The sequence below is a fragment of the Eubalaena glacialis genome, chromosome 3, assembly GCF_028564815.1.
Source record: "Eubalaena glacialis isolate mEubGla1 chromosome 3, mEubGla1.1.hap2.+ XY, whole genome shotgun sequence".
Classification (NCBI taxonomy): Eukaryota; Metazoa; Chordata; class Mammalia; order Artiodactyla; family Balaenidae; genus Eubalaena; species Eubalaena glacialis.
In genome coordinates, this window is record NC_083718.1 from 30520490 (window position 1) to 30535784 (window position 15295).

The following is a 15295-nucleotide window of genomic DNA, read 5'->3' on the forward strand; positions in this document are numbered from 1 at the left end:
TTTATTTTACTTTATTTTATTTTATCTTCTTTCTTTCCTTCTTTCTTTCTTTCTTTCTTTCTTTCTTTCTATTTTTTCTCCCTTTTATTCTGAGCTGTGTGGATGAAAGGCTCTTGGTGCTCCAGCCAGGCGTCAGGGCTGTGCCTCTGATGTGGGAGAGCCAACTTCAGGACACTGGTCCACAAGAGACCTCCCAGCTCCACGTAATATCAAACGGCAAAAATCTCCCAGAGATCTCCATCTCAACGCCAAGAGCCAGCTTCACTCAACGACCAGCAAGCTACAGTGCTGGACACCCTATGCCAAACAACTAGCAAGACAGGAACAAAACCCCATCCATTAACACAGAGGCTGCCTAAAATCATAATAAGGCCACAGACACCCCAAAACACACCACCAGACATGGACCTGCCCACCAAAATGACAAGATCCAGCCTCATCCTCCAGAACACAGGCACTAGTCCCCTCCACCAGGAAGCCTACACAATCCACTGAACCAACCTTAGCCACTGGGGACAGACACCAACAACAATAGGAACTATGAACCTGTGGCCTGTGAAAAGGAGACCCCAAGCACAGTAAGATAAGCAAAATGAGAAGACAGAGAAACACACAGCAGATGAAGGAGCAAGGCAAAAACCCACCAGACCTAACAAATGAAGAGGAAATAGGCAGTCTACCTGAAAAAGAATTCAGAATAATGAGAGTAAAGATGATCCAAAATCTTAGAAATAGAATAGAGAAAATACAAGAAACGTTTAACAAGGACCTAGAAGAACTAAAGAGCAAACAAACAATGATGAACAACATGATAAATGAAACTAAAAATTCTCTAGAAGGGATCAATAGAAGAATAACTGAGGCAGAAGAACGTATAAGTGACCTGGAAGATAAAATAGTGGAAATAACTACTGCAGAGCAGAATAAAGAAAAAAGAATGAAAAGAATTGAGGACAGTCTCAGAGACCTCTGGAACAACATTAAACACACCAACATTCGAATTATAGGGGTCCCAGAAGAAGAAGAGAAAAAGAAAGGGACTGAGAAAATATTTGAAGAGATTATAGTTGAAAACTTCCCTAATATGGGAAAGGAAATCGTTAATCAAGTCCAGGAAGCACAGAGAGTCCCATACAGGATATATCCAAGGAGAAAAACACCAACACACATATTAATCAAACTATTAAAAATTAAATACAAAGAAAAATATTAAAAGCAGAAAGGGAAAAACAACAAATAACACACAAGGGAATCCCCATAAGGTTAACAGCTGATCTTTCAGCAGAAACTCTGCAAGCCAGAAGGGAATAGCAGGACATATTTAAAGTGATGAAGGAGAAAAACATACAACCAAGATTACTCTACCCAGCAAGGATATCATTCAGATTTGATGGAGAAAATAAACCTTTACAGACAAGCAAAAGCTAAGAGAATTCAGCACCACCAAACCAGCTTTACAAAAAATGCCAAAGGAACTTCTCTAGGCAGGAAAAACAAGAGAAGGAAAAGACCTACAATAACAAACCCAAAACAATTAATAAAATGGGAATAGGAACATAGATATCGATAATTACCTTAAATGTAAATTGATTAAATGCTCCAACCAAAAGACATAGACTGGCTGAATGGATACAAAAACAAGACCTGTATATATGCTGTCTACAAGAGACCCATTTCAGACCTAGGGACACATACAGACTGAAAGTGAGGGGATGGGAAAAGATATTCCATGCAAATAGAAATCAAAAGAAAGCTGGAGTAGCAATTCTCATATCAGACAAAATAGACTTTAAAATAAAGACTATTACAAGAGACAAAGAAGGACACTACATAATGATCAAGGGATCGATCCAAGAAGAAGATATAACAATTGTAAATATTTATGCACCCAACATAGGAGCACCTCAGTACATAAGGCAAATACTAACAGCCATAAAAGGGGAAATCGACAGTAACACAATCACAGTAGGGGACTTAAACACCCCACTTTCACCAATGCACAGATCATCCAAAATGAAAATAAATAAGGAAACACAAGCTTTAAATGATACATTAAACAAGATGGACTTCATTGATATTTACAGGACATTCCAACCAAAAACAACAGAATACACATTATTCTCAAGTGCTCATGGAACATTCTCCAGGATAGATCATATCTTGGGTCACAAATCAAGCCTTGGTAAATTTAAGAAATTTGAAATTGTATCGAGTATCTTTTCCGACCACAACTCTATGAGACTAGATATCCATTACAGGAAAAAATCTGTAAAAAATACAAGCACATGGAGGCTAAACAATACACTACTTGATAACCAAGAGATCACTGAAGAAATCAAAGAGGAAATCAAAAAATACCTAGAAACAAATGACAATGAAAACATGACGACCCAAAACCTATGGGATGCAGCAAAAGCAGTTCTAAGAGGGAAGTTTATAGCAATACAATCCTACCTTAAGAGACAAGAAACATCTCAAATAAACAACCTAACCTTACACCTAAAGCTATTGGAGAAGAAGAACAGAAAAACCCCAAAGTTAGCAGAAGGAAAGAAATCATAAAGATCCGATCAGAAATAAATGAAAAAGAAATGAAGGAAATGATAGCAAAGATCAATACAACTAAAAGCTGGTTCTTTGAGAAGATAAATAAAATTGATAAACCATTAGCCAGACTCATCAAGAATAAAAGGGAGAAGACTCAAATCAATAGAATTAGAAATGAAAAAGGAGAAGTAACAACTGACACTGCAGAAATACAAAGGATCATGAGAGATTACTACAAGCAACTGTATGCCAATAAAATGGACAACCTGGAAGAAATGGACAAATTCTTAGAAATGCACAACCTTCTGAGACTGAACCAGGAAGCACTGTGATTGAGACTGTGATTAAAAATCTTCCAACAAACAAAAGCCCAGGACCAGATGGCTTCACAGACGAATTCTATCAAACATTTAGAGAAGAGCTAACACCTATCCTTCTCAAACTCTTTCAAAATATAGCAGAGAGAGGAACACTCCCAAACTCATTCTATGAGGCCACCATCACCCTGATAGCAGAACCAGACAAAGATGTCACAAAGAAAGAAAACTTCAGGCCAATATCACTGATGAACATAGATTTATAAATCCTCAACAAAATACAAGCAAACAGAATCCAACAGCACATTAAAAGGATCATACACCACAGTCAAGTGGGGTTTATCCCAGGAATGCAAGGATTCTTCAATATATGCAAACCAATCAATGTGATACACTATATTAACAAATTGAAGGAGAAAAACCATATGATTATCTCAATCGTTGCAGAGAAAGCTTTTGACAAAATTCAACACCCATTTATGATAAAAACCCTGCAGAAAGTAGGCATAGAGGGAACTTTCCTCAACATAATAAAGGCCATATATGACAAACCCACAGCCAACATCATCCTCAATGATGAAAAACTGAAACCATTTCCACTAAGATCAGGAACAAGACAAGGTTGTCCACTCTCAGCACTATTATTCAACATAGTTTTGGAAGTTTTAGCCACAGCAATCAGAGAAGAAAAAGAAATAAAAGGAATCCAAATTGGAAAAGAAGTAAAGCTGTCACTGTTTGCAGATGACATGATACTATACATAGAGAATCCTAAAGATGCTACCAGAAAACTACTAGACCTAATCAATGAATTTGGTGAAGTAGCAGGATACAAAATTAATGCACAGAAATCTCTTGCATTCCTATACACTAATGATGAAAAATCTGAAAGTGAAATTAAGAAAACACTCCCATTTACCATTGCAACAAAAAGAATAAAATATCCAGGAATAAACCTACTTAAGGAGACAAAAGACCTGTATGCAGAAAATTATAAGACACTGATGAAAGAAATTAAAGATGATACAAATAGATGGAGAGATACACCATGTTCTTTGATTGGAAGAATCAACATTGTGAAAATGATTCTACTACTCAAAGCAATCTACAGATTCAGTGCAATCCCTATGAAACTACCACTCACAATTTGTATGGAAATGCAACAGACCCCGAATAGCCAAAGCAATCTTGAGAAAGAAAAACAGAGCTGGAAGAATCAGGCTCCCTGACTTCAGACTATACTACAAAGCTACAGTAATCAAGACAATATGGTACTGGCACAAAAACAGAAATATAGATCAATGGAATAGGATAGAAAGCCCAGAGATAAACCCACACACATATGGTCACCTTATCTTTGATAAAGGAGGCAAGCATATACAGTGGAGAAAAGACAGTCTCTTCAATAAGTGGTGCTGGGAAAACTGGACCGGTACATGTAAAAGTATGAAATTAGAACACTCCCTAACACCATACACAAAACTAAACTCAAAATGGATTAAAGACTTAAATGTAAGGCCAGACACTATCAAACTCTTAGAGGAAAACATAGGCAGAACACTCTATGACATAAATCACAGCAAGATCCTTTTTGACCCAGCTCCTAGAGAAATGGAAATAAAAACACAAATAAACAAATGGGACCTAATGAAACTTAAAAGCTTTTGCACAGCAAAGGAAACCATAAACAAGACCAAAAGAGAACCCTCAGAATGGGAGAAAATATTTGCGAATGAAGCAACTGACAAAGGATTAATCTCCAAAATTTACAAGCAGCTCATGCAGCTCAATATCAAAAAAACAAACAACCCAATCCAAAAATGGGCAGAAGACCTAAATAGACATTTCTCCAAAGAAGATATATAGATTGCCAACAAACACATGAAAGAATGCTCAACATCATTAATCATTAGAGAAATGCAAATCAAAACTACAATGAGATATCATCTCACACCAGTCAGAATGGCCATCATCAAAAAATCTACAAACAATAAATGCTGGAGAGGGTGTGGAGAAAAGGGAACCCTCTTGCACTGTTGGTGGGAATGTAAATTGATACAGCCACTCTAGTGAATATTACAGAGGTTCCTTAAAAAACTAAAAATAGAACTACCATACGACTCAGCAATCCCACTACTGGGCATATACCCTGAGAAAACCATAATTCAAAAAGAGTCATGTACCAAAATGTTCATTGCAGCTCTGTTTACAATAGCCAGGACATGGAAGCAACCTAAGTGTCCATCAACAGATGAATGGATAAAGAAGATGTAGCACATATATACAATGGAATATTACTCAGCCATAAAACGAAGCAAAATTGAGTTATTTGTAGTGAGGTGGATGGGCCTAGAGTCTGTCATACAGAGTGAAGTAAGTCAGAAAGAGAAAAACAAATACCATATGCTAACACATATATATGGAATCTAAGAAAAAAAGGTGATGAAGAACGCAGGGGCAAGACGGAAATAAAGACACAGACCTACTAGAGAATGGACTTGAGGATATGGGGAGGGGGAAGGGTAAGCTGTGACAAAGTGAGAAAGTGGCATGGGCATATATACACTACCAAATGTAAAATAGATAGCTAGTGGGAAGCAGCCGCATAGCACAGGGAGATCAGCTCAGTGCTTTGTGACCACCTAGAGGGGTAGGATAGGGAGGGTGGGAGGGAGGGAGATGCAAGAGGGAAGAGATATGGGAACATATGTATATGTATAACTGATTCACTTTGTTATAAAGCAGAAACTAACATGCTGTTGTAAAGCAATTATACTCCAAGAAAGATGTTAAAAAAAAAAAAAAAGTTTTTTGAGACACTTCCCTGGTGGCACAGTGGTTAAGAATCTGCCTTCCAGGCTTCCCTGGTGGCGCAGTGGTTAAGAATCCACCTGCCAATGCAGGGGACACAGGTTCGAGCCCTGGTCCGGAAAGATCCCACATGATGCAGAGCAACTAAGCCCGTGCGCCACAACTACTGAGCCTGCGCTCTAGAGCCTGCGAGCCACATCTACTGAAGCTGGTTTGCCTAGAGCCCGTGCTCCACAACAAGAGAAGCCACCGCAATGAGAAGCCTGCAACGAAGGCTTCGCAACAAAGAGTAGCCCCCGCTCACCGCAACTAGAGAAAGCCTACGTGCAGCAACAAAGACCCAACGCAGCCAAAGATAAATTAAAAAAAAAAAAAAAAAAGAACCTGCCTTCCAATGCAGGGCATGAATGTTTGATCCCTGGTCAGGGAACTAGATCCCACGTGCATGCCACAGCTAAGAGTTCGCATGCCACAACTACAGAGCCCACAAGCCACAACTAAGGAGCCCGCCTGCCTCAACAAAGACCCGGCACAACCAAAATAAATAAATTAAATAAAATAAAATAAAACAAAGTAAAATAAAAAGTTTTTGAATATATAAAACATTATTTAATAGTTAAAACTCTGTGAAAAATATGCTCAGAAAAGTCTTACATCCATCTCTATCCCTTCCGCTTCACTCCTTCTCCAATAGGTAACCTAAATTGAACAAAACCACTGCTGAAAGACATTTTTGAGACAGTTGGTGAAATTAGTTTCTTCCCTCGAGTTTTAGGTGAAACCAAGGTATAAATGATAATTTTATTAATATGGTTATGATATTGGGGTTATGTAGGTGTAAAATGACATTCAAAAAAGAGTGATAAAGATTTGTGAATCAGTGCATATAGAATGGTCTCAATTTATAAAATAATAGAAAAGAAGTCAGAAATATGATCAACTTGGCCCTCTCTACCTGATGCCCAATGAAGATTGATTCCGGACTTCCCTGGTAGTCCAGTGAGTAGGACTCCATGCTCCCAATGCAGGGGGCCCAGCTTTGATCCCTGGTCGGGGAACTAGATCCCACATGCATGCCGCAACTAAGAATTCACATACTGCAACTCAGAAGCCCGCATGCTGCAACTATGAGCCTATAAGCCTGCATGAGCCCACATGCCGCAACTAAAAGATTCTGCATGCCACAACTAAGACTCAGTGCAGCCAAAATAAATAAATTTTTTTAAAAAAAAAAGATCTTAAGAAAAATAAAGATTGTTACCAACCTCCATTTTAAGAGAAATCTTCAATGAGATCTTGAAGTTGTGCTGTGTCTTACTTATTTCAAGTTGCTGATTGAAGTCCAAACATTACTAAAGATCAAATTCCTCACCTCTAAGAACGCATAGATCTCTCTCCTCCTCACTCCAATTCATTTATTTAAGAACAAATAACATTGTTTTTACAGGATTTTTGCATTGATAATACTCTTTCATAAACTTTATCTCATTTAGTTCTCAGAGAAACCATGTGAAATAAGCCAGAGGTCTCAAATTGGCCAAAGGACCAAATGTGGCCCCCAAAACTGTTTTATTTGACTCAAAATGTTTTCAAATATTTTGATTAGATACTGTGATTTAGAAACAAAGAAATGTCTAATAAAAATCTAGATACCCAGGTTCCCCTGAAAAGTTGGAAAATCTTGAAGCAGGGACCCAGGATTCCAGTCTGGAATTGGCTGAGGCTGCAAAGCCCTCAACCCCTATAGATAGTTCATGCACTTTCCAGTTTGCCACATTCTTAGCAGGCCAGATTTCTACCTTCCTGGCTATAGCTAAGGACATTTGAGTGTGCAGCTGTCCAGAGTTTGTGTCCTTCCCAAGATGACCCAGACTGAGGAGGACTCTACTCCAGGGTTTCTTCCCCTCTACCGTAGAGTAGCCATGGCTTTATAGCCATGCCGTTTCAGCTTCCTGCACAGTTCCCTGTAGAGAAATCTGCTCAAAGGCCATTGTCTAGAAGCTGGCCCAAGATTCTCCTGTGTAGCCACAGATAGAACTATTTACTGGTCACTGAGGGTCACTGTGATTTCATCAGGAGGCAACCATCCAGGATTCAATGAGTCTCCTCCCAAGTGCTTTCAGAAAACTCTACTTAAAGGCTTTGTCTCTCAAGTGGCAATAGGGTTCTTTGGTTCTTCTCTACAAAGCCTCAATTCTAAGAGTTGACGATCCTCTGGGGTGATAAACGTTCAGGAACCAAGTGATCCTCCTCACTTTCTAGTGAGACTTCTCTTCAGGGGTCCCAGACTTTCTTCTCAGCAGCTTCCCGTTACAGCAATGGAGTAAGAAAATATGAGCAAAATTGGACACTCTTACAACCACTGGAAACTTTCACCTGCACTGGTCATAAACATGAGAACAGGCAATCCAGACATGGCCCTCATCTCTGTCATCCTTGACCCCAGGCCAAATACCAGCCCATTCTGAGAGCTCTCCTTTCACATACTTTTTCTTCAGATTCTTCCTTCTGATCTTGAATCTCAATGCAGTCCTTTCTCTATGGTCCCTGTAACCCTGTTCCATAATAAACTTCCTGAACTTCTTCCACTATTCAGTGCCCTTTTACTCTCCCTCATTCACTGCAGGCTTCAGAACTTGGTCTCCTTCTCCTTCCCAGTTCCCCTCACCACCATGTGCACATTCTCTCCCCAGTACCTCCTCAAAGTTGCCTGAACTACTTCTTGCCAACAACCTGCAGCTTTGTTATAAATTATCCATATTTGCATCTCCTCCCACTTTCTCCCTAGTCTCCAAGAGCTGTATTTTCTCCTGTTCTGAATAGTCCTCTCAACTTCCTTCATGATTAGGTTTATTTCTCCTCCAACATTGTCAATTTACGTAAACCCCTACCCCACCCTTATGCACACACTGTATTTTTAATCTTTCTCTACTATACTCTTACTTTAAAAAATATTTATTTATTTATTTGGCTGCATCGGGTCTTAGTTGCAGCACATGGGCTCTTCATTGCGGCGTGTGGGTTCTAGAGTGTGGGCTCTAGATTGCGGGCTTAATAGCCCCGCGGCAGGTGGGATCTTAGTTCCCTGACCAGGGATCGAACCCACATCTCCTGCATTGAAAGGCGGATTTTTAATCACTGGACCACCAAGGAAGTCCCATACACCCTTAATTTTATACTGTAAAAATTCTCAGATTTGTCCCAGTTTTAGAGTCCTCTGCTTTATCTATATTCTTCCCCAATGGTCAAAGGTCTCAAAATAATCGTCCACATCCACTATCTCTACTTCTTTACTTCCCTTTCACTCTTCCATCAACTGCCAGCTGGATCTTGCCATCATCACGCTGAAAGTTCTCTTATCAAAAGCAACAAAAATCTCCTACTTTACTCTCTTCTCATAACTTTCTGGAAGCTTTTTCTCTTTTCTCTTGCTTACTTCTGTTTATTCACCTAATACTCTAACTATCACCTGCTATTTCCTTCATGGATTTCTCTAGGGCTGGTGTTTTTGAGGACACCCACACCTTCCAACTTGCTGACTTAACGAGTGTTCAGTCCACTATAGTCTACACTGCTTCTGCTGTGGCACTTCTAAAATGCAAGTCTGTGACTTCCGGTGATTTGTCTACTGTGGCCAAGGTGTGTAGGGGTGGGCTTTCAAGGCTCTGTACTGGCTAGAAATTCAAAATTGGTGTGGTATTGATGACCCTCCAAGACCATGGTCTTTCTTATATCTCCATCTTATCTCTCAACAGCAACACTCCCACTGAAACACACTGAGTTGCAGCCCTGCAGCTCCTGGCTGGTGGCCTGTCTATGCTTCTCTCTCTTTGTTCCAAATGCTCCCTCTGTTAAAAAGATTGTGACTTTGGAAGTCTGGAATGAACCTGACAGTTTTCATTTCTTACAAGTCTTAAGTGACGCTGGTACACCTTTTTCCATATTTTACTTTTCACAGCCTGGAACTTCTTTTATTCTAAAAGTGATTTACCTAAGACAGTAACAGAAGGACAAATGCTGCACAGTTCTGCTCATGAGAAATCTAAAACTGGGCTTCCCTGGTGGCGCAGTGGTTAAGAATCCGCCTGCCAACACAGGGGACACAGGTTCGAGCCCTGGTCTGGGAAGTTCCCACATGCCGTGGAGCAACTAAACCTGTGCGCCACAACTACTGAGCCTGTGCTCTAGAGCCCGCAAGCCACAACTACTGAGCCCACGTGCTGCAACTACTGAAGCCCGTGCACCTAGAGCCCGTGCTCTGCAACAAGAAAAGCCACCGCAATAAGAAACCTGCACACCACAACGAAGAGTAGCCCCTGCTCACCGCAACCAGAGAAAGCCCACGTGCAACAACGAAGACCCCAACGCAGCCAAAATAAATAAATAAATAAATTTATTTAAAAAAAAGAAAGAAACCTAAAATAGTCAAACACATAGAAACAGAGTAGAATGGTGGTTGTTGGGGGCTGAGGGAAAGGGGAAATGGAGAGTTGCTATTCAGTGCGTATAGTTTCAATCGTGCAAGGTGATTAAGTTCTGGAGATCTGCAGTACGACATTGTGCCTATACTTCACAACACTATACTGTACACTCAAAATCTAATGAGGTTGAATCTCATGTTAAGTGTTCTTAACACAAAATGAATGAATGAATGAATGAGTGAATGAATGAATGAATGAATAAATAAAAATGATTTACCTTTTATTTCAGGTGCCTAAAATCTCTTGGCCTAGTAGTTTCTGACACTCAAATGACTTCAATGGAAAATATGTACCTATGTGAGAAATTTGGGGATGGAGAGGGGGAATGAAGATAGTCACAAAATGAAACAGAATAATTCTGTGATTTATTCATTCAATTATTCATTGAGGATCTACTATGTGGCAGGCATTGTGCAGACTGTTGCGGACATAACTACAAACACGATAGACATAGTCCATGACTTGATGGACTATGGCCTAGAGCAGGGGTCAGAAAACTATGGCCCACAGGCCAAATCCACCTTGCTGTCTTTTTTGATGAATATAGTTTCACTACAACACAGCTATGCCCATTCATTTACACATTTTCTGTGGCTGGTTTTATGCTGTAAAAGCACAATTGAATAGTTGCTACAATTTATTAATTGCAACAGAGACCACATGGACCAAAAATCTTAAAATATTCACTATTTGGCCTTTTACACGAAAAGTTTGCAAACCCCTGTTCTAGAACAATTGATAATATAGTTTTCTGTGCAAAAGGATTTTTGTTACGTTATTCTTAGGAATTTAACAGTTTGAACTATTTTAAAATTCTCTTTCTAATTGTTACTTATATATAGAAATACATTTGCTTTTTGTAATTGGCTTTGTAGTCAGTGAATTTCTTAATTCACTTATTAATTCTAATCATTTATGTGTTGATTATTGGGATATCATTACACAGTTATGTCATATGCAAATAAAAATTTTATTTTTTCCCTTCTAATCTTTATACCTTTTATTTCTAATCTATTGTACTAGCTAGGATCACCAACACATGTTAAATAGAAATACTGATAACTAATATTCTGTATCTTTCCTAATCTCAAGTGGAAACCTTTTTTGCTTTTTTAAATACAAAATTTTCATAGAAATACTTCATATATTCAAGGAATATATATTCTTGGAGTTATTTTTTCTCTAACTACTTTTAAACATTCAGTTTATATTACATGTTTTATAACCTAATCTTTTTACTTAATATATGATAAGCATTTTCATTAAATATTATGTAAATATTCTTCTATAACATCTTAATACCTAGATGGTATTCCATTATATGCTTGGACCTTAGTTCATTTAACCAATCTCCTAGGAGTTTTCTCTTACCTCTGAGTCTGTGACAAATTAGTCAACTTCCTGTTCACATTTTCCACAGCAATGACTTCTATTTACAGATGCTGAGTATGTATGAGAGGCTGTTCTAGGCACCATCTGGACTACTAAACTAAAGTAGCTCTCAGGAAGTTTGTAGTTTGGTTAGAAAACACACAGAGAAGAGCATGGGCAAAGACCAGATGGAGAATGGACTTAACATGTTTGGGAACAGAAAGGAGCTGGGAGCAGTATGAGGTGAGCCTAGAGAGGCAGGCAGGACAAATCACCGAGGCTGAAAGCCATGGTAAGAATTTGGGACTTTATTCTGAGAGCAATGGAGAAGCAGGTAAATGACATGACACAATTAGCTTTTTTTTTTTTTTTGGCTTCACTGCATGGTGCAGTGGCATGTGGGATCTTAGTTCCCCAACCAGGGACGGAACCCATGCCCCCTGCAGTGGAAGGGCAGAGTCTTAACCACTGGATTGCCAGGGAAGTTCCACAATTTGCATTTTTAAAAAGTCCTCTGGGGCTTCCCTGGTGGTGCAGTGGTTGAGAATCCACCTGCCAATGCAGGGGACACGGGTTCGAGCCCTGGTCTGGGAACATCCCACATGCCGCGGAGCAACTGGGCCCGTGAGCCACAACTACTGAGCCTGCGCGTCTGGAGCCTGTGCTCCGCAACATGAGAGGCCGCGACAGTGAGAGGCCCGCGCACCGCGATGAAGAGTGGCCCCCGCTCGCCGGAACTGGAGAAAGCCCTCGCACAGAAACGAAGACCCAACACAGCCATAAATAAATAAATAAATTTATTAAAAAAAAAAAAGTCCTCTGGCTTTTACAGCCTTCAGCTCTCTGTAGAGGTTCACCTTGTGGCCCTTACCTGACCGTTGATCAGCAGAAATGTTACCAGTCCTCTCTGGCCACCGCAGCCCCTCACCTCCAGGTTAGTCTCAACGTAATGGCACAGCCCAATGACACACTTTTCACTTTAAATCACTGAAGAAAGTGTAGAAGTTTATTGAAAGTTTTTCTGGGATGAAGAGGAAAGGTTTACACTGTATATCACAGCAGAAATGTAATAATCTTTTAATATTTACTTCCTGACTCCAAAGTTCCACTATATACAATGGCCCAAGTACTTTCCTCATAAAAAATTAAAGACCTCCACCTCTCTCCTTACTAACCCATCCTCTCACCCCCCACCCACCCCTCAGCTCTCTCTGCAATCTTTATCCCTTCTTAAGGAGGAATAATCTTGTCATCCTATGATTTCACCTTTGTCATTTTGAATGCTTGTCTGGGAAGAAAGGGAGAGGGAGGACAAAGATATGCTGGGGAAGACAGCAATGTCTTTTGGTTTGCTCTGGACAATAATCTTAAATTAGTGCCTGTATGGCCATTCATTTTTTAAATTATAAACATATTCTTCAGTTTTAAATTTTATCTGATAACATTTTCACAAATAAAATCTTAAAGCAAAAAAAAAAAATCTCTCTCTCGTAGAAAAAAAGTTATTTTTGACAGTATCTTAAGGAGACCCAAGTGAGACTACACTTAAAATTTATAAGCATAAGCTTGAGTGCTTTTGTCCACCCCTCCTCTGTGTTCAAGTGGGTTCTGATGGAATAGAATCCACCACTGCTTCCAGGGTCTTCCATCAGGCCTTTCTTCACATGAATCTTGTAGGGCAAACAGAGACCTGAGCCACCTTTCTCAGCCAGTTCCTTGAATTGCTGCATGCAGTCCAGGAAAGCCATCATAGCCTGGTCAAATTTGTTATGCAAGAAAACATTCTGCTTCCCATTAGAGAACAATGGCAGCTCAATGCAGTCACCTGTTAAAGACTTCAGATAGGAATGGTTTCCACAGGGGATGAGTCGATACCTCTGAAACTCCAGTCCAATTGTATTGGACAGGGCAAGGAGCAGCAAGGCTGTCTGTCCCCAGGCTATGTTAATCTCATTCCAGCACACAGGGACAGTGGGGAGGCAGCCCAGTCTGAAGTTATTGATGGTAGTTAAGGGGCCGTCATGCCAGATCTCAAATGTGGCATTAAAGACACTGGTTTTCTCCAGCTGGTTCCACTGGATCTGGGCGTACCATAGCCGCTTCTCCACACTACTCAGCTCGTCATGTAGTTCTAGTTGTTGCCATTTCAATTTACTGTAGTCCTCCTGGTACTGCTTTTCTTGCTGGTCCAGCATCTCAGTCTCTGCCTGGGCTGCCTCGAGATCTGCTGCTGCTCTTTCCCTGTTCTCTTCCACCTCCTCCAGCTCCTGGACCAGCCTCATTTCCTCCAGCTCCAGGCCCTTCAGCTTCTCCTGCAGCGTCTCCCTCTCCTCACTTATCAACTCCCTGGTCTCCAAACAGCGTTTGTAGTTCTGAATCTCAGATTCTGTGATGGTGAGTTGAATGTCCAGTTGCTCTAAAAGATTGTCAGTACAGTCCTCACACATGGGGTGGTCCACATCTGTTTCACCGGAGAGGATGTCAAAAATGTCACTTGCAGCCTTCTGGATGCTATTGAGAGTTCTCAGGGAACCCAAATTCCCAAGCAGGGTGAAGTTGTCAGAATTGTCCCAGGACATTCTGCCATCAGGGAGGCCAGGAAGGGTCCTGTAAGAGGCAACTTCCTGTAGATTTTCAAAATCTGCCTCCTCCCTGGAAGGAGGGCCTCCCTCCTGGGTTTCTCCTGGCTCCCCCTGAGCCGAGATGAGCATCAAAGCTTCAGTTTCTTGGGAGGTCTCCATGGACTGATTCAGTTTCAGGGGCTGGCTGCAGCACTGGCAAATGAAGCGGAGGGAGGACATGGTGGGGGTCTTGACTCTCACCTTGACACTGTTTCCTCCTGGTCACCAGGGAAGTAACCCTTTATACCTTTTAAAACTCTTTCTAGAGGAGAGATTCTTTTCAAATGCATATCTCATCTTGTCACTGTCCTAAAAACCTTACAATGGTACCCTCCTTAGATACTTTTAGACCTCTCTTAACTCCTTATAGACAAGTGACTCTTTCTAAAAAGAAAAGCTGATCATCTTACTCCTCCTTTAACATTAAAGAGTAATCTTTTCTAAAACTAAAATCTGATCAAGGGCACCTCCTTAAAACGTTTAATGCACTTATCTTATCTTAAGATAAAGTCTAATCATCTTAACCTGACACCAAGGCCTCTGCCCATCTTTCCAGCTTTTCCTCTCCCCATTTCCTGCCACCCTCACCATGCACTCCTGCATAATAACTGAATTTCAGTTCTTCCAACATTTCTTATTGTTCCCTCTGACTAGAACACTCTTCCTTTCCCTCTTTGCCTGGATAACTTCTACCCATCCTTTAGGGTTAGGTGTCATTTCCTTCAGGAAGCTTTCCCTGACTACCAAATTTAGGCTTTCTGTTCTGATGACACACTTCACATTCTTTATCACATAGTAATGTAATGGGCATACATGGAAAATATATTGGTTTAATTAACAAATCACACCAAATAAAGTAGTTTGAAGGTTATGTATTTTGCCATCAGCTCAGCCAGAGATTAATACACCAAGCATTTATGTAACATAAAAGAGCAAATAACAAAAAACTTTACAAGTATTTTGACTTCCATAGACAACCACCCAAGTAAGCACATTATGTTAGCCAGAAGTTCTTGCTCTGAAATAAAACCCTTGTGAACTTCTAACCTGCAGTTATTGACTTGATGGAGTGGAGCATAAGGTAAATGCACACAGAAGAACCCAGTCTTAAATGGAGACCACAGTAAGGGGCGGAAAGTCATAGGAC

The 15295-nt window shown here is 40.3% G+C and overlaps 1 protein-coding gene across 1 annotated transcript; it reads right to left on the reverse strand.

Moving 5' to 3' along the window:
- Nucleotides 1-13029: 13029 nt before the first annotated feature.
- On the reverse strand, nucleotides 13030-14328 carry BECN2 (beclin 2). The gene has a single exon (XM_061185411.1). The coding sequence runs from the start codon at nucleotides 14326-14328 to the stop codon at nucleotides 13030-13032; it is 1299 nt and encodes a 432-aa protein (XP_061041394.1).
- Between the last annotated feature and the right edge of the window lie 967 nt (nucleotides 14329-15295).

Coding starts and splice junctions, on each gene's coding strand:
- BECN2 (XM_061185411.1), bottom strand. CDS start 14,328: ATGTCCTCCCTCCGCTTCATTTGCCAGTGCTGCAGCCAGCCCCTGAAA.